The sequence below is a fragment of the Acanthisitta chloris genome, unplaced genomic scaffold (assembly GCF_000695815.1).
Source record: "Acanthisitta chloris isolate BGI_N310 unplaced genomic scaffold, ASM69581v1 scaffold13312, whole genome shotgun sequence".
NCBI lineage: Eukaryota > Metazoa > Chordata > Aves > Passeriformes > Acanthisittidae > Acanthisitta > Acanthisitta chloris.
Window position 1 is genome coordinate 105,621 of NW_008660023.1, and position 18,819 is coordinate 124,439.

General features: G+C 38.9%; 2 protein-coding genes across 2 annotated transcripts in view; one reads left to right on the plus strand and one right to left on the minus strand.

Annotated features, from left to right (window-relative positions):
- Positions 1-1,161, plus strand: part of ASPN (asporin) — a 10,395-nt gene extending 9,234 nt beyond the window's left edge. The window contains exon 7 of the mRNA XM_009069658.1: positions 964-1,161. Coding sequence (XP_009067906.1) covers positions 964-1,161 — 198 coding nt within the window. The remainder of the gene's footprint in view (positions 1-963) is intronic.
- Positions 1-18,819, minus strand: part of CENPP (centromere protein P) — a 130,408-nt gene that overhangs the window by 73,004 nt on the left and 38,585 nt on the right. The gene's annotated exons all lie outside the window — the stretch shown is intronic.

Genomic DNA, 18,819 nt, shown 5'->3' on the forward strand with positions numbered 1-18,819 from the left:
GGAAACCAACATGCTACACCCAGAAAATGCTTTCAGATAGATAGTTAAGGATTTGTTATAGTTTCCATATTAGCAACCCAGAGTGGAAATTTTTCCATTCCCACACTGTAAAATCCAAAGCAGATTATCTATGAGGCTGAAATGATAAGATTTTCAAATTTGCATTTAGATGTAGATAGATTCTGCACTAAAATGCTTTCAAAGCACATTTATTTCCTGAATTCTGGAATGACAACTAAAATCATGTCACTTTTGTAAGATGCCATATACCTTAGGATACTGAGCCTGGGGAAACAGAAATGCACAGGTGACAGAGCACATAATAAACTATTTGGTAAACCTTTTCCCTCTGAACTTAATTGCTTTCTACCTTGCATCTTACTTGCAAGTAAAAGATATTTTGAGATAGATAGGTGTGTGTATATATACAAACAACCAAACCTAAACATCAACTTAAAATATAATGCAAAATTAGATACACAGACAGAGTTTTGTCAATGCACATGATTTCACTTAAGTTCTAAACTTGACTATCTCAAGCCCTTTTATGTACTAACTTAAGCTACATCAGCATTAGACTCCTCTGTTCCTACAGCCATACCAACAAACCTCTCCCAGTTTCAGGGACTGCTTTCTAAAATTATAAATTCCTGAAAACGTGCATTAATACAATACTGCAGCATTATAATTCTTACTACAAAATAACATAAAATTACATTCTAGGACAATGCTCCCTAAGAGCAGAGTCCAGTTATTCTGAGAACACACTGATAAAATACCACATGACTTTCCTTTGTGGGAGAGACTGTGGCAGGAAGAAGACGTTTTTGAAAAGACTTAACACAAATTTTTAACTCCTGATACTATCAAGTTACATCCAACTCAGTTCCCTATAAGCCAACAAGTGTTTCACTATTTTTCCAATTATACACTATTGCATGTTGCTGTTCCTTACTGTTGCAGGTTGTCTTCCTTCATTCCAACCACATTGCAAAACTGGGAGTGAACGACTTCTGTCCCACAGGCCGAAGAAAGAAGAAAGCCTTATACAGTGGCATCAGCCTCTTCAACAACCCTGTGAAGTACCAGGAGGTGCAGCCTTCTACTTTCCGCTGCATTTTAGCCAGGAACAGTGTGCAACTTGGCAATTTCCTCAAGTGATCCCCGAGTTAGTCATTTCCAAAAGCAACTTGTCCAAAGCAGTTCTACAATACTTGAAATTCGCAGAAAAATGCCAATTTACACTATTTAACCGTTTACAAAGTACGTGCTATTTCAGAGGTAATTACAAACAATATGCTAAGTAGGATCCACTGTAGCATTTGACAATGTTCAACCTACATTTGAATAATTTAAACAAAAGTTTTTATATCTTACAGAAGGACTCTTGGAAGCGGAACTGGAAACTGTATTTGATGTTTCCTATTATAGATGTTAAATTCTTTCCTTAAATCATGTAGTTTTAACATATTCTTTCTTTCACATAAACTCTAAAACTCACAGGAAGTGATTTTTTTCCACAGTAGAAACATTTTCCTCTCCCAAAAAGTATTTTAAGAAAAGTTGCAAAAAAAAAAATAAATAAAATTGACAGACTTCAAGGCCAACCTATGCCATTGTTGACAATGAGCAGAGATGCAATGAGGTACAGGATTGTCAGGTCACTGTTTCTAAGCTAGAACACATACCTATAATCTATAAGGGAGGTAAGAGCAGGTTTCATATCAGGAAGAGGGAAAAAGTCTTTAAAAGCTTTTGGTACTTTTTCTTGCAACTTTAAGAGGAAAATGTCTTTCAATGATTTGCTATCAATAGAATTTGATGCAGTCTGAACATTGCAAAGTAGGATTCAAGATTTATCATATGCTTCAAGCTTAATAGAAATTACTATTAAACTCCCTTTAGGCCAGCACAAACATTTTCCTGTATCTATAACAACTGTAATCATGTTTCTCATTGTATTTTTTCCTCTGTTATACTTTGACACACACGGGTTAAGACTCCCTCAGCAGTGTAAGTACCTTCAGGCTGCCGCACAATGAGCAGATAGCTGGAACTCCCTGCCCTGACCTCCCTACTCAGGGCAGCACACAGAACTCTCAATCTGACAGTACTGTATAAAATGGGTATTTTATATATCTATTTAGTGTATATTTGCTATTGAGATTCGAAATAAATTAAATAAACTTAAAGAATACTTGCATTTGTATATTTGATTACATGAGAGTACATGTCAAAACATTCAGATCAAACAACTTTTTGTCTCTTCTCTAGATATTTCCTCTAGTCTTCCTTTTTCCAAATCTACATACCTTGCAGATCATTTATCACTGCTGTCCTGCATAAAGTTAAACATCCAATACCTTATTTGAAGCCACTGGGGAAATGGCATGGACTAGTTGTAGAAGAAAATGCTACAAAGAAATCAATCACTTCCCAATCTCTCAGTCTTTTTTTTTTTTACCACCTTCCTAAATACACTAAGCAATAAGGATCAAGCCTAATATCTGATTTTTTTTCATCTGCTTGGTCACTTCATATTTTGTTAGCACTGCGGTGCTGTTGAGACCCAAACCCATGTGTAGAGAGGAGGGAGAGCAAACCAGGGCAGGCATTTACAGAAGAATAATTTTTGTAATCAGAAATTCTATAAAACACTTCAAGGTCAAATAAAAACAAAACACAAAAACTGAAGTAAAACTGAAGATCACCATGAATCTTTCTATTCCTGGCTTCTGAAGATGTTTCTGAGGAGTCCAAATCACATGGGGAAAGCAGTGATCAGTACTGAAAAGAGTAATTAAGAATAACACACCACATAGACTAGTCATTTACCCCTAGAGTAAATCATCATCACACAAAATCTGTACAAGCAGGAGCACCTAGTTCATGGTAACAGCTCAAGTGCACATTGATACCTGCTGGGAAATAACTCATAACCCCATCCCAGAGACAAGGCTTGGTCAGCAGCAACCAACTGACCAAGGAGGAAGTGAAGGTTTGAAATAAATGCCCATTTTTATCGAGTCACAGCTAAAAAACTGAAGCCCTTAATGTTCCACAAAAGGGTCTCTGCTTGTACAGTTTACTCTTGAAAACACAGAGGAAAGACAAATAAAGGATGAGGCATGAAAATTTGTAGATAACCAGAGACTAACCAAGTGCCAAAAATGATCTAAAGGACTTCAGAGGAAAAGAGTGTCCAAGTACCAACATGACAGCAAAAAGAATTCACTTCTAAAGGTGAAGAAGGAAAAATGGAAGGAAAACTCCCAAAATTTTACATACTTTGTAGAACACTAAGTTAACAATTTTCACCTGGATTGAGTGGGATAAAGGTGGACTTCAGTCAAATCTGCAGTTGAAAGCACAAAGAGCAAGTACAATGCTAGCAAAAATAGAATCACAACAGAAAAACCATTGCATTTATATGAATCACTAGTTTAAATGTATTCATGAACATTCATGCTATACTAGTTACATCTATTCAGCAACAACAATGTAAATAGAAAAACTGATTCAAATTCTGTGGCTTAACTGAAAGAATAAACTCACAGCGTAACAATGTAGTACATTATTCTACCTACACTGATTTAGTAGTAAGGATTAAAAGGAAGCACAACAGAGAAAGCAAACAAATCCTTATCTAACTGAAGTTTATGCAATGGACAACAGGAATGCTGCGTCCGCCAAGACTAAGGCATTTAGGAAGATGAACTAAGGTCTGCATACATGTAGAACAGCTTCTGCTTCCTTTAGTTAGCCTATGGCTCCCCATCCCCAAACCAGACAGTTCAACCCACCTGCTGCTAATAAACCTACCCAGGAGCTCTTGGAAGCAATTACCCATATTCTCAGTAAACCTTAAGAACTGCATTTTACATAAGATTCCCTAACATAAGAAACACCCACAGGTGAGTAGGTTGTCATATGAAAAAAGCAGAATGTCTCTTGCCTTTGATCAAACTGCTTGTGTTCCTACAGCTAACTGCTGGGCACACGTAAGCAAGATGGTCTCCAGGCTTTTTGGTCTCTCAAGATCAGTCTGAGCCTAGTTAACAATCTTACTACAGAGTCAAAAAGGCATCCCTCAGTCTTGGACCCTGCTCCATAGCTTTAGCAGAGTAATCCTAGTCACTAGAACACATGGCTAGTGCTTTCCAAGCCTATGAATTCTTTACAGGTTCTCTTTGAAGAGTTTCACCAAAGTTCAGGTCCACTGTTGAAGCCCCATTTTAATGGGAAGGCTGTGTAAAAATGTAGCAAAGGCCTAAGAGCTAGAGGAGGGAGTTTACCTCCTAAGAGGTAGAGATAGTCTTGATCTTGTACTTCCAAAGCCTTTAAAACTCTCTTGCCTTCTCAGTCTTTCCCCTTTGCCATACATTCAGACTGAGAAACTCTCCAGTCAGCACAGTTACACAGAGCGTCCAAAGGAGGGACACGTAGATGGTGAACGAGTGGCTGAGGTCACTTGATCTGTTCAGCCTGGGGAAGAGGAGGCTGAAGGGAGTATACTTCACTGTATACACCTTCCTCACAAAGGGCACTGAGAGGCAGCACTGATCTCTGCTCTCTGGCAACCAGTGACAGGACTTGAGGGAATGGCCTAAAGTTGTGTCAGGAGAGGTTGAGGTTAGATATTAGGAAAAGGTTCTTCCCCCAGGGCGTGACTGGGCACTGGAACAGCTCCCCCAGGGCAGTGTCAGAACCCAGCCTGACAGAGCTCAAGAAATGACAATGTTCTCAGGCACAGGGTATGATTCTTAGGGTTGTCCTGTGCAAGATCAGGAGTTGGACTCAATGATCCTTGTGGGTTCCTTACAACCACGAATGTTCTGCAATTCTGTGATAGAACATTCATAGCAGAAACTTCAACACTACTTTGAAGATACCACCCTCTACCCTCACACTTAATAAAAAATCTCCAAAGGATTTTATCAACTGCTTTGTACCACCTTCAAGGCACATGCAGCTAGCTTTGAAGTTTAAAAAACTATCTGTGACTTAAACTACATTGGCAATTTTGCATTACTGCAAGTAAAGTGTCAAATGGTTCATTTTAACTGTCTCCTGTGGGAGTTATTTTTGGAGAAAACCAGTAATTTCCTATATCAAGTCATAAACTAATAGGAAGTCTGTCACTTCTAAGAAAAATTATGCTCAATGACCCTCAACAACTCTTTTCAGACACCATTTTTCAGCTAGTATTTGTGGGTAATAATAACAACTCATAACTTACACACCTTGTCTCTTTGGCACACTTTACCACAGACCCAGGTGGGTGTCACAATGACACACAAACATTACAATATAAAATGCACCTTAGGCAGTTTCAGCAATGGCTTCTGAACGCAGACAGCAATGCAAATAACATGAGCTAACTAATGCTAATACTGGTGTTCAATGGTCTCCCCACACAGCAGGGCAGTTGAGTTTCAGCAGACAGGGAGAAAATCTGTCAAGAATCAACTCCACCTCTACATTCTCCACAAATGTTATGGGAAGAGGGAGAAAAAGAGATTCGATACAAACCCTTCTGAGAGTCTTCTCTTGGTACTTATTCCTTGTACAAGTAACTACATTCCTCTAATAAAAAAAGTAAACATTTATTCCATCTAAGCTTTCCCACCGTTAATGGGCTTCTCTCTTCTGCAAACCTGCCCGATCCCTGCACGACAGTTAACGAATGTCACCAGAGGATGGCAGCCTGAGGTTACCAATAGAGAGAAAAGCCAATCTAAAAAAAAACAAACCCAGAGACTGTTAAAGCACAGTAATAGCCCAGTAAATGTCACAAGTACTGATTAAGCAGAGTGACCTGTATGAGCAACAAAGTACTATTTAAGTACTTCTAAAGATTGAGTTCTAGGTCCTGCTCTATACCACTAAACTACTAAGAAATTAAATAATTTCATCTTTCCAAGTCTCCTGTCTCTTTCCTCAGTATAGTTAATGCAGCACTTCCAACACAGCACTACAAAGAATAATGCGGCATTAGTAGACATAAAACAGCAAACATATTAAGATACAGAAAGTTTAAAAAATACAAAATACTACTAATAATGATTTTAACTTGCACCATCAGCTGTGGTAAGCACATACTTTGTAAATCAAAACATACACTCAATAAAACAGGATTTCTTTCATATCCATATTGAAAAGCCAAACAAAAAGTAAAGTTTTGACACATTAAACCACTTCAGTTTGATATGTTTGTTCTGCAAGATGCCTAATGAAGAATAGTTTTGTAAAGATACCTACACCATACAGCTTTCAATCTCCCATTACAAAATCCAGTTCCACCTCATATCCTTAATCTTCTTTACTTCCTTCACAGCAATATATCCATAGCTTAGCATAGGGGTTCAGAATCAATTGGTTGTTCACAGACTAGTGTATGAAAATCACAGATCGTCTAAGTGCTTCCTCTTGCTGCTAAACAAGTTAAAGAAGGTGAAGTAGTGTTGATATTTCCTCCTTTTTTCCAGTATTGATAGGGTCTTTCCTCCTCTGCCCAGAATAAAACCTGCAGGAATTCAGCATACCGGACAGACTGGCTAAAAGTGTCCACTATGCTCAGAAGTGCCAAGAAGGAGAAAGGGCACAGCTGTTTGTCTGTCACTGCATGACCTTAAGAACAAAGAGCAGCAAAATCCTAAAAGCACAAGAAAGTTTGGGCTGAATGAGCAGACAATGAGGTGGACTCAAAAGTGGCTGAATGGCAGGAAGCAGAGGGCAGTGAGCTAGTGAATTCTAGTTGGAGGCCAAGAACCAGTGGGGAACCCCATGGGCCAATACTAGCTCCAGTTCTGTTCGACATCTTCACAGGTGACCCAGATGGCAGGGGAGATCATCCTCAGCAAGTTCACCGACGACACAGAAGTGGAAGGAGTGACTGATACACAACCTGCTGGAGTTATGCTGCTGGAGAAATGGGCCAACAGGAATTTGCGCAGTTTAGCAAAGTCCAAAGACTTGTACCTAGCTAGGAATAACCCCATGCATTGCTAAATGCTGGACAATCCAGAAAGCAGCTTTGCAGGAAAGGACCTGGGGGCCTAGTGGACAAGCTGAACATGAGGCATCAACGTGTTCATGTGGCAAGAAGGCTGACAGTATCCTGGGCTCTTTTAGAAGCATAAGGTCAATCTCTTCATTCCCAGTGTTGCTGTTACTAAGTTATTCCATTAACAAAGAAGCTACAGAAGCCTGGATTCCTATGGATTTGACTCTTAACACACCTCAGGTTCTTCCAGCTGGTCTCTGCCTCACACCAAACCACCTGTGTGGCTGCCAAGTGACAGAGCTAGGAGCAGGCCAAGGGGTTAGTGAACAGCTCTGTTTCCTCTTGACATCTGGCTGCTTGCTCTAAAGCAGGAGGATTTCAAACTGTCCCTTCCTCAGCTGAAGCTCCTCTCTGGAGCACTTCTCTCTGCCCAGTTGCTATTGTTCACAAGCTGGTAACAAGTACATAAATATTTCCCTCTGTCCTGTGTCAAATTTGGTTATAATTGGTAATGAGGATCAAAAGATACTGAGTGAAATAAGTGACAAAGATAAAGGCTTCCTTTCTTTAAGAAATCAAGATGAGAAAGATAGGCTGTTCTAAACATAGTGGAAACTTCCAAACCATTTAACATTAATATCCCCACCAGGAATTCCTGCACCTGCCTAAGACCAGACCAGTAGGAAAAAAGTATATAAACTTAGATATGCAAATTTTTAACCATTCATATTGGTTTGCTAAAGTGGCAAAATATTCCAGCTACCTAAACCAGGTCATGCATACAAAATCTGATACAACTTCACCGTTAAGAAATTTTTACAAAATTTAATTGCATTTCAAGAAGTATTTACTTGTGTCCTAAGAAGCAATTGCTGATATCTCTTTGAAGACAGCAATTACCAGCATTAAACTATGTACAATACTCATTCAATTCCTAGTTAAAATATTGCAGTATTTATCCAGAAAACCTATGGCACACCACAACAGACAAAAGAAACATTAATATTTTCCTTTCATTTTGATCAGAATTTAGCAGCAACATGATAATAAAACTATAAAATAATGAAATCGTGTTCTGAAGCCTATTTTTCCCCCATTTTCTCTGATTAGAATTTAATCTTTTTTCTTGGGCTTGTGTTGGGACTTTTTTTCCCTCCTTTATGGGGAGACTAGACGTTTGAGAACAAAGCTGCTAATTGGAAACATATGGAAAAGTCCTAGAGTAAATGAAAATCAGACTCTAATTCCAGATGCCACGTTTCACATACCACTGCCTAAATTATCTGCTAAGATAAATGCAGGATTTACCCTGCACACTCGATGAATCACCTGAGGTGGAAGACTGTGGTAAGCATAAAACAAACAGAAAGCATTTCACAATATTTAAGAGACTTGCAGAGCTAATCAATAGTCTGAACCCAGTTGGGATGTTTCTCAAAACTTGTGAGCGCCAATAAAAGATTGGCCCAGCAGAACATTCTGTCAACAGACAGACTTGCTGCAGATTTTCTTATAAAATATGAACAGCCCTAGTCAAGTGAGCAATGTGAGCCTGGATTTAACCATTCTGCTGCTGTGACTGCAGTGGGAATACCACAGAGCCAGGGTTGCCTATGCAGGAACATTCTTTTCTGTCTCAAAATCTTCGCCAGGAGAAATTTGAAGACAATGAGATTTCTGGCACAGCAGCACTGTGGATGCAGTTTTGATGAGAAGTTCACACAGTCAAGCCTTGCCAGAACCTCCCTGTGGGAATTTAAAAGCCTGGATGCATCAGAGTAGCCACATGTGTACAGAGCACCTCTGCACCTCGTGCAGCGTTTCGGACACCAAGTTCATTGCACATGTCCTACCCAGCACCTACACAAAGATTTCTATCAGAGCCAACAGGAGCAACACTGAAATTAATATGCTCTTTTCACAATTACATTTACAGGAATTATTACAGAGTTACTTTCTCTGTTAAGCATGGAAAAAATCTCTGGCTGACAGGTTGCCAAAGGATGTGAAATTTCCAGAGGGACAGAGAGGGAAGAAGTCACGGACACAAACATACACTTGCCTCTTAATTCTTCAGACTATGTTATTTCCAAGAGCTTTTTATATATAAAGACCAATTAAAATATTTTCCTTCCAGAAACATTCTTCACAGAACACCTTAACTCCTTTGTTTCTCATCTGTGGAAAAGAAAACTGGCCTGTCCTTCTAAGAGATATTATTTTACCAATATTTCTATCCTATTTAGGCCACCAAGAAGAACATCCAGACACAACATCATTCTTTTGTCAGCTCTGTCTTCTCCTGTCTCTCCATTCTCCAGGTTGAAACAAGGAACAAACTGAATGTGACTTATGGGTCAGTACTAGTAGGGCCTAATTTTTTATCATGAAGAAAGCAAAGAAGCAACTTTTGTAGCAACACAAGTAGATGCTGAAATTCAGGAAGTTACAGAATAATCTAGCATTCTGCAAGAATAATAAAAGCAACTTCCTACTCACTTCTCCAGTAGCAATACAGTGATGCAACACAGATATTAGTCATTCAAGATAAAATTGAGTGTTTAATAGCTAGAAATTAATACTTTCATAAAAGCTTACTTGTTTTTTGGAATGCATATTTTTAGTGTATATTTTAAGCTAATACATACAATTTCCATTTAGGTGTTAACCTCCTTTAAATTATTATTCCAAATAATACTAGATTTCACAGGGGAAAAAACAACTTTTATTTAGCTCCATTTACAAAATGACTGACATAGAAAGACAACTCTCAGAAATACAGCAATAGTAAATATCAGTACAGCAGTATAATACTTTGCCCTCACATTCCCTAACTGCATAATGCTGTCCTGTAACAACAACCAGCAGAATCTTCACATAATATGATAAATTTTGAGCTGCAAGAATCAGAGTACCCTTAGAAGTTTTATTCCATGCAAACACCTACCTAAGCTGGCTAGTAAGCTAATGATCCTATCCTCTCCCTGACAAACTATGCTCCTATAGAGTGGCCTGTAATTCTGGCACACTTGATATGAAGATAAAGTCTGCTGTGATGCTATGCAGAAGAAAGCATACTTCAAACCTCACACTACCACTATCACAGCCAGACCACATAAAGCACTTTTGCAAGCAACATGCCAAGACATCCCTCATTTGTTGTCACATCAGGATCACAGTTACCAATTAGCATCCACCTGTACAATATAGCAAGAAACTTTTCTGCACACAAACTAGGTAGTATGAGTTCAACAGACCACTAGCTCTTCTCCTTGAGACCATAAACAAGGTGAAATCAGTAGGAAATTATGCCTTGGTACTATCATCCCTTGGTATTTTGGTTCTCACTGAATAAACGAACAGGTCTTCCTAGAAGAATGAATATTGCTGTTCAAGGCTAAATAAAGCACATTTAGATTGAATTTCTAAAAGTCAAACCCACAACTTTTTGTTTCAAAAAAGTAGAAACTGAGTCTGATCTAAACCTTCAATATCCTTCTTACTGCTTCCATCTAACAGATGGAAGAAAAAAGTAGTTCCTCTTTATAAAAACTTTGTATCATTATTTATGGTAAAGCCACAAACACATTTCAAAACATAAAATGTTTCTTACCATACTAACTAAAATCTTTGTGCTGTTTGCCTTGAGCATGTTCCATTGGAGCACACACGTGTAAGGCAACATGTCATGTCCAGGAATGCTTTGCCTCAGCAACTCTGTGTATTGTGGCTGCACATTGCCTCTTGTGCCCCATACTGAGCACAGAGAGGCTAATGTATGCTTCCCACTTTCACAGCTCCCTCCCCAAATCACAATGCACAGGAACCTGAGAAGAGGAGAAAATGTGAGCATGGAAAACACATCTGTTATACTTACAGTTGCTTTGTAAAGTAACTGTTGTGTCTTTCTGAAAAAAGTACCTTTCCACTCCAACATTCCATTGTGGGTAAACCAAATATCTAGTTCGCTCATTAGCAGCTCTAAACAACTGTCCATGCTCCTCTCTGGGGCTGCTTTCATAACACACACACTCATTCAGAGGTTTCTACACTAAGCCCAGTGTTTGGCAAAGCTGTGAAGGCAGCTCTGGACAGCTGTCTTGCAGTCATATAGAATACTGACATTTTTAAGGGCAGCCAAAACTATCAGCTCAATTCTGACAGACTTCAAGCTAAACACTCAAAACAGAGCTTTCATGTCCCCATTAAGATCTAGTTAGATTATTTTTTAATTGATTTTTTTAAAAAAAAATTAAGCATTATGGGCGTTTGTATTTTGGCTCCAAATAGCTGCAAGCATTAACTCCACTCTTCAAAAAGTGATAGGACAAGGCAAGAGAGGGTGTCCAAAGCATGACATAAGGCAACAAGGACACTTGCCTGATTACCTTGGAAGATCTGTAGCTAATGCCTAGATCAACTCACCTCCCTAATGAAATGGCCACTGATGAATGCTGGTTTGAGTGTGAACCATGCCCAAGTCCTTCCTGGATGCAGCTGCAAGGCCTTTTAGGGATGCCAGCACAGCTAATGATAGAAGAAACAGATGACTTCATGACAAAGTGACTGAAGAAAAATGAGACCCTCTCTCTGTTCTGCCAAGCAGCAGCTGTGACTCACAAGTTATTCAAACCATAGAGAAACACTTTTCATTTGCTTACCTGTCATTAATCAAAAGACACTTTTATTTTATATGTCAGGCAGAATATAGGTGCATGGACAAGTGTCTCTCCCAAAGCAGTGCTAACATTAAAGAAAATCCAAACAAAATGGAGAGTAACTGAAGAAAATAAAGGGCAGAGATTATATCTTTCCTTATAAGACAATACTCCAGGGTCAGATGAATGATGTTTCTAGGGAAGTTTCTGGTGTTTCTAGGGAAGTTTCCAAGTCACAGATTCTGGATGCAGAAAAAATGTCCTGCAGGCCCTAAATGCAATGCTGGCTGTGATGCCAGCAGCAAAAGGTCTTGTGCTAAAAGGAGAAGATTTGCTCTTTATAAGAAAGAGGGGAGAACAAAAATTAAGAATCAGTGTAAGGATGATGTCCAGTTTTCAGACTTGCAGAGAACTGAAAGGCTGCCTGGCAAAACTCTCTGCACCAGCAGGCTGGACAGTTGTAATTGTTTGAACATTTCTAGAGCAATAGATATTTTCATCTACCATGAAAAGAAACACATTCTACAGTCATTGAAAAAACAAGGACCTTTATCCTTAAACATACTCAAAAGAGTAAAATAGGAAGCACTTTCCATCACGTACAAGGGGGAAAATTTCTGCTAATGCAAAACACTTTCCTATGCATGATCATTCAGGAATTCTTTGGCAAATAACTCAGACAACTACTCCTTATCCTTGCCTGAAAGTGCCTGAAAAAAAAAAAAAGCTTAACAACATATGATTTGGATAGAGACACAGGAACAGATTGGATACAAACCTGGGAGCAAGCTGAAGCTGCAGGCACTTCTTCTAACAAAATCACAGAAAGTCCTGAGCTATGAATGAATTAGCTAATGACTAAAGCATTAAGATAAATTATTAAGCTAGAGTAGAATTCACATTATCTCTTTTAGGCATCTATCAGCTTAGGGCATTGAAGCCAGCAGTTGTTTGAAACAATGAGAAGTGTCTGCTTTGGAAGAGACATTCAGCTGTGCTATTGTCCTCACTTTTCTCCATTGCAAAACGCTTAGTTCTTTTTGCTTTCTTTACAATGTTTCTTAGTGAGCTCAAGACACCTGTCACATACTATGACCATCCCTATAACTGTGTATTGGACACAAACCAGGCAAAATAAAGGCTCTGTTCAAGTTCGAGGTCCACTTGCTAATGCTGCCTCAGGAAAATTAATATATCTGCAGCACTAAGCAGAGGTTGCAAAACCAGGCAGATATCCCCATAGAGCATAGTAAGCACAGACACACCATCTCCAGCTAAGCAGGCAATACCCCAGAACTCCACATGAGAGGAAAATACAGCCTAAAGTCCTCTGTCTTGGAACAAGCAAAGCCAAAAAGTATAAAGCAAAGCATATTTATTAAACAAGCTATTCAATCCCTAAAAATGTGTCAGCTGACAACAGTGACACTCCTCAGCAGAGATTTATAATTCATACAATAGTTCAGTGTATTTTAGAATAACCAGACACTGTTTACAACAGGTAATACTGCTTACACAAATTTTGAATGTCATTATTCCAGTATTGATTGTTTAAGACTGTTACTGTGCTAGTAGAAAGATTATATGCTGAGAACTGTAGCAAGTAAAATTCATCTTTTTTTTTATAAAAGCAATCTCTCCCAATACAATATTACAGTCTTGCATGGGTTCTAGCACAACAATACATTCAGAAAGAAGTTACAACCCTCCTTCTCTCTCAGTGTTTCAAAGTCAGTTATCCATCACTGTAAATTGATATTGTCATGGTGAAAAACCTCTCATTCACCCTACCACTCAAAAAGCTTCAGCATGACAAACCTGAACATGCCAGAAGGCTTTGACACTTGGCTTTTGCAATACCAACTGTGCACACATTCAACCACTCATCTAGTGAGATCAGGGCTTCCCAGCGTACTGGTTTTAGAAGTATAGATGCTTCTTGTGAATTCAGCTCTAAAAGTGCAGTGTAATTCTGTTCATTAGTAGAATCTACTCAACAATTTCTTATGGGATTATATTAATTCCCAAAGTATAAGGTCAATAAGCTCAGCTGTTTTCATTTGCTCAACATGTTCTTCCCAGGAGCTCTTAGCAAAACAAAGCCACACATACAAAACAGGCTGCACAGGGTGTGGGTTGCCAGTTTTGATCTTGTAATACCACCTACTAAATGGGAAATAAATAGGGACCACACAACAAGGTTCAGGTCAGAGGCAACAGTAAGACCCACACATGGCACAGTTCTGACTCCCTTCCCTTTTTTAAACAGATTAGGTTTTGTCTCAGCTCTGCAGGATATGACTTGATGGCCCCTTGTCCACAGCCTTTAAAAATGCACATTCACTCAGGGACATGCTTCTGGAATGACTTTCCACTGCAGTGCAGAAGAACACAAAGTCTGTAAGGGCTGTTATTAATGGAGGGCTCTGACTGCGCTGGGGGCTCTGTAACAACAAATAAATAAGTATCTTGATTTGCTGTGAGCTCTACACTTCAGTCACTGAATTTTCAGATTAGTTCTGGCACAGGATAAATCCAGCAGCCACTACAGTCCTGATGTTCAATGTCTTCTGCTGATGGCAAGCACAAGGTAAAGGTGCATTTGCAGATCAAATGTGGGATTCATAGAGGCTACAGGTGGTCTGCTGACAGCATTTGTGGACTGTCATTTAAGACCTAGAAATTGGGATATAAGGAGCTTCTGTGCCTATAATCTGACTTTGAAGCACAGCCCAGCCTAGATGATATGTGCCTAAGGCTATTTTCTACTTCAGAAACCCACAGACTTTATGAGGAACCAAATTACAACATTCAAAGTTCCTCATTATACTTGACTGTGTATTCTCTTTTCAGACATGCAATCAGTCAGAGTAACAAACCAACATCATGAATTCTTATCTAAAGCATAGAATTCTTTCAAAGTTGTCAACTGAGGATTTTAAAATGTTGAGCTTGAGGCTTTTCTTCAGACAGGAAGAAAAGGCTGTTCAGCCTGGAGAAGATAAGACTGTGTGGAGACCTCATAGTAACTTTTCAGTATCTGAAGGGGCTACAAGGGAGCTGGAGAGGGACTCTGTGTTAGGAACTGCAATGATAGGACAAGGGGTAATGGGTTCAAACTGAAGGAGGGAAAGTCTAGGTTGGATGTGAGAAAAAAAGTTTTATACTGTAACGGTGGTGAGACACTGGCACAGGTTGCCCAGGGAGGCTGTGGCTGCCCCAACCCTGGCAGTGTTCAAAGCCAGGTTGGATGAAGCCTTGAGCAACCTGCTCTGGTGGGAGGTGTCCCTGCCCAGGGCAGGGGAGTTGGGACTGGATGATCTGTAAGGTCCATTCCAACCCCTAAATTCTATGATTCTATGACATCTGATAGCAAGGCCTGACCTTTGCTGAAGAACTTTGTAATACTAACAAGCTCATGCTTCCAAGACAGACCTCAGGTCTAGCTCAGCTTCATCTCAGTGCCTTTATTTCTTTATAAACAGGACACGCCTTTTGTTTTCTCTCCTTTCTGTAGGCTATATGGATATAATTATGAACTCATTATAAGTTTTGGAGTGAGAGGCAAAAAGACCCACCAAGAAAAACCCCACAAACACAAAGAAACCCTAGAATCTTGCATAGCAAAATAGTGACTATAAGGAAAACGCCAAGTGGTGCAATTTATACCTTCTTATTATCAGGGTCGGTCCCATTCACCTCAATGCTGCTGGTGTGGTGATCTCCTCTACTTTATTCTATTAGTATTTTGGCTAAAATTTGGGGATTTCAAATGTGTTAGGTTGGCCATACTCAACAAGCTAAGCAAACCTAAATTCATAAAATGCCAGAACAGTATTCTTAAGCCTTCAGTTCAGAAACAAAGTTCAAAAAGCTAAGAAGTCTCATCAGTCAAATGCAGTTAATGGAGATGGTAAAATTCCAAAGATTTTCATTTACCAAAAGGATCCATTCAAGTTTGGTTTAAGAAACTAAATCAGCTTGAAGCCGACTCTGACTTTCAGCTCGCCATACATCCCACCTTGTATCACAACTGCATATATAAAATGAGGAAAAAAAATCACAAATTCAACAGTAAGTCTTTATGAAATGTGTTAAAACTGAAAATCAAAACACATTGAAAACGTAATAAATTTTCACAGCCTCTGAAACAAAAAGTCTTACACAAATGATGCTAAATTTAATCCTCTCTTTACCCTCCTTGTAACGGAATTCCTACCACGCCTCAAATGAAAACAAAGATCAAACCACACAACTTGACCAAGATGGCAAAGTACAGACTTGTTTGTCTCCAAGACAGCCCATGCAACAAAAGTGGAACTGAGTCTTAATATATCCCATGGCTAGAGCTGCATCTTCTGCACCTAACTATGCTTTAAATCAAGAGCTCTACTAGTTTTTCAGAAGGACAGACTCTCCTGCCTTGCCACCATGGATTTTTAAATGCACCATGAGACTTTAGGTCTCCTAATAGCTTAAGAGTCTCAGGACAAAACCAGTAGTAGAAAACAATAGAAAAATACCAGGTATGGAATTAAAACTCTTATTTTTATCTTTAGATAAAATAGCTTTAATTTTTGTGCATGTTTTGTTTAGAACTGTTAGTAGAATGAAGCTTCCAAAAATTTGCCACATGTTCTTAGTCTTGTGCTTAAAAAACTCTGCACTTTGCAGCAGCCAAACACGTTTTACTAACCAGGCATAACAAACTTGTGTTTTCCATTTCTCATTATGAATGTATTCTATTTATTTCAAAAATTAATTAATTTTTGTTTAGTATTACTTGGGTTTAGTGGTACAATGAGCTATTCGACTGTTTATGATACTGTTAAACAAGGATCATGGAGTTTGACGTTTACTCTTTCAACATCTCCCTTGTATTTATGTAGGGAATACTAAACACAACTGCTTTATTTTAGTTCCAACTCCTACAATATTATTTTGGTCATGACTTCTGGTGCTGTTCTTGATATATCAAATGTTAGAATAATTTATCTTCTCAATCATGTGCCTGTCCTCAATGGTAGAGGAGAAAAGGTTGAGCAAATTGTCAGCTTCATGAAGCTCAAAACCAAAAAAAAGTAAAACTTGCGACTGTGTTATGTTTTGACTTGATGCCTCTAAGGCACTTTTTAAGAAGAATTAAAAAACCAGATTCTTCCTTGTGAATAGATTTTGAAATGATGTAACTCTTTTGCCAAGCCAAAAGCATAACTAAATGCTTTTGGAAAACCATATACTTAATCCACAAGTGTATGTATGAAGTCCACTTCACCAAAAGAGCCCTTTTTCTCCATTTTTTGCATATATCAGTTATTTAAGCATCATATAGCAGCAAAGACAGATTAGAGTGCCTTTAATTTAATTCCTCTTAAAAGCTAGGAAAAATATGTTTCTTCAGTAAAATAGTTTCCGTCTCATGTAATACTTGCCCTTTTCAGAGGAAGATTTATGCTCTTTCTACACAACTTATCAAAAAAGATGTTGAAAACTTAGTGTGAATCCTGAACTTTAACACCACCATAGTGACAGCACTGTATAGCACAACTCCTTTGCAGGAAGGAAACAGGACATAGAGATTGTAGAGCGAAAAAAGTAAGGAAGATCTTTATAAGATCTTTTCTATAGCAGAAGCTTCCCCTCAGTTTTGATAAGGTTAATTTTTTTACTGTTTCTTAACTTCATCCTCAGAGGACAAATCCCTTGCAGAGCTGAATCACTGCAGCTGAGCCCACACTGTGAACTAATAACCTCTGTAATCATTTTGAAGCCTTACCCTCCCTTTTTTTTTGATAGGAAGTGGTAACACCAAAAAAATCCTGCAAATTATTTCAAAGCGATTTTAAGACAAAAAGAAATTGCTTCACAGACTCATGACACAGCATCTACAGCAACTGATGATGTGGCACAAACGACTTTTTTTTACATTTTACTGGCAAATCAGAAGAGGGGCCAAGATTGTCATTTCTCTTTGCCTTCCACAAGGCTCCTCACCACAAAATATGGCTTATATGGATCTTAAGTTCCTCCAGCTGTGTTAGGCTATGGTCTCAGATGACCAGCACAATAACTTGCTGTCCTCTACAAGCTGAACTTCACAGACATCCAAAGAGTAAGTTTTCTTGGTAAGCAGGAATAAAATGAACTGACTGTGTTATTTGTTAAGAGTCTTAGAATTTTTAGCTTACAAATACAGTTACTCAGCTCTGAGCTGATTACTGATGGTTGAGAATTGTGCTTTGAAGATTTTTGATTTTCTTTCGACTTTGAAAGCAAGTGGTTTATCATACTATGCACATCTGACTTGCATCTCCTGTTATCAAGTTTCACCTGACACAGTTATTTTAGAGCTAGTTAAGTTCTTAGAAATACCTCGTGAAGAAGTGTTAGCATCTCAGTGATTTGAGATGTGACCTGCAAGCCTGGCAGAACAGTTACTACTCTAGCAAAAACAGATTCAGTTGCAGCAAGGTATAAACAGTTTCCCCCAAATACCAGTTCCTTTCTCTTCATAAAACCTGTGGGAGACTTTGGTATCTATTATTTCTCATTCCATCTGACATGACAGTAGCTCTCTTCACATCACCCACACAGCAAGTGGATCAATCCCTGAGAAAGCTTTTTCCTCAAATCAAGCAGGATTTTGTCAAGTTGTTCTTCCTGGTTTCTGAGGACAACTGTGGCACTGAGAACCAAAAATACTAATTGGAAATTTTGTGACACCTCATAGAAGTGCTGAGAGAATAGAGCCAGAAGGTGAAGCTCAAGTTCTGGACTGAAACTGAAGAGGGGGTAACAGGAGTCAAAAGGTAACCAAGCGCACGAAATGTGTATGGGGGACAGATTTTGGAAGGATCTGTTCACAAAACCAGAATGCAGTCACAGGAGTCAGAGACAGATTTTACATATGCAGACACCAACAGGCCTGACTAGAAGTTAGAAATACGACAGTAAGATACTCTCCTATTATGCATTGCTGAAATCTGAAACACAGTTAATTCCTCGTGAAACACATTATTGCTTCTTGACCCAGCAAGTGTTTGCACAGTCTGTCAGCACAGTACATTCACGCAGAGCCTGCAGTGCAAGGCTGGTCTCTGTGCAGTGTTTCTGCTGTTTGCCTAGATTAGCTCAGACATCTGACAGTGCTGCAGG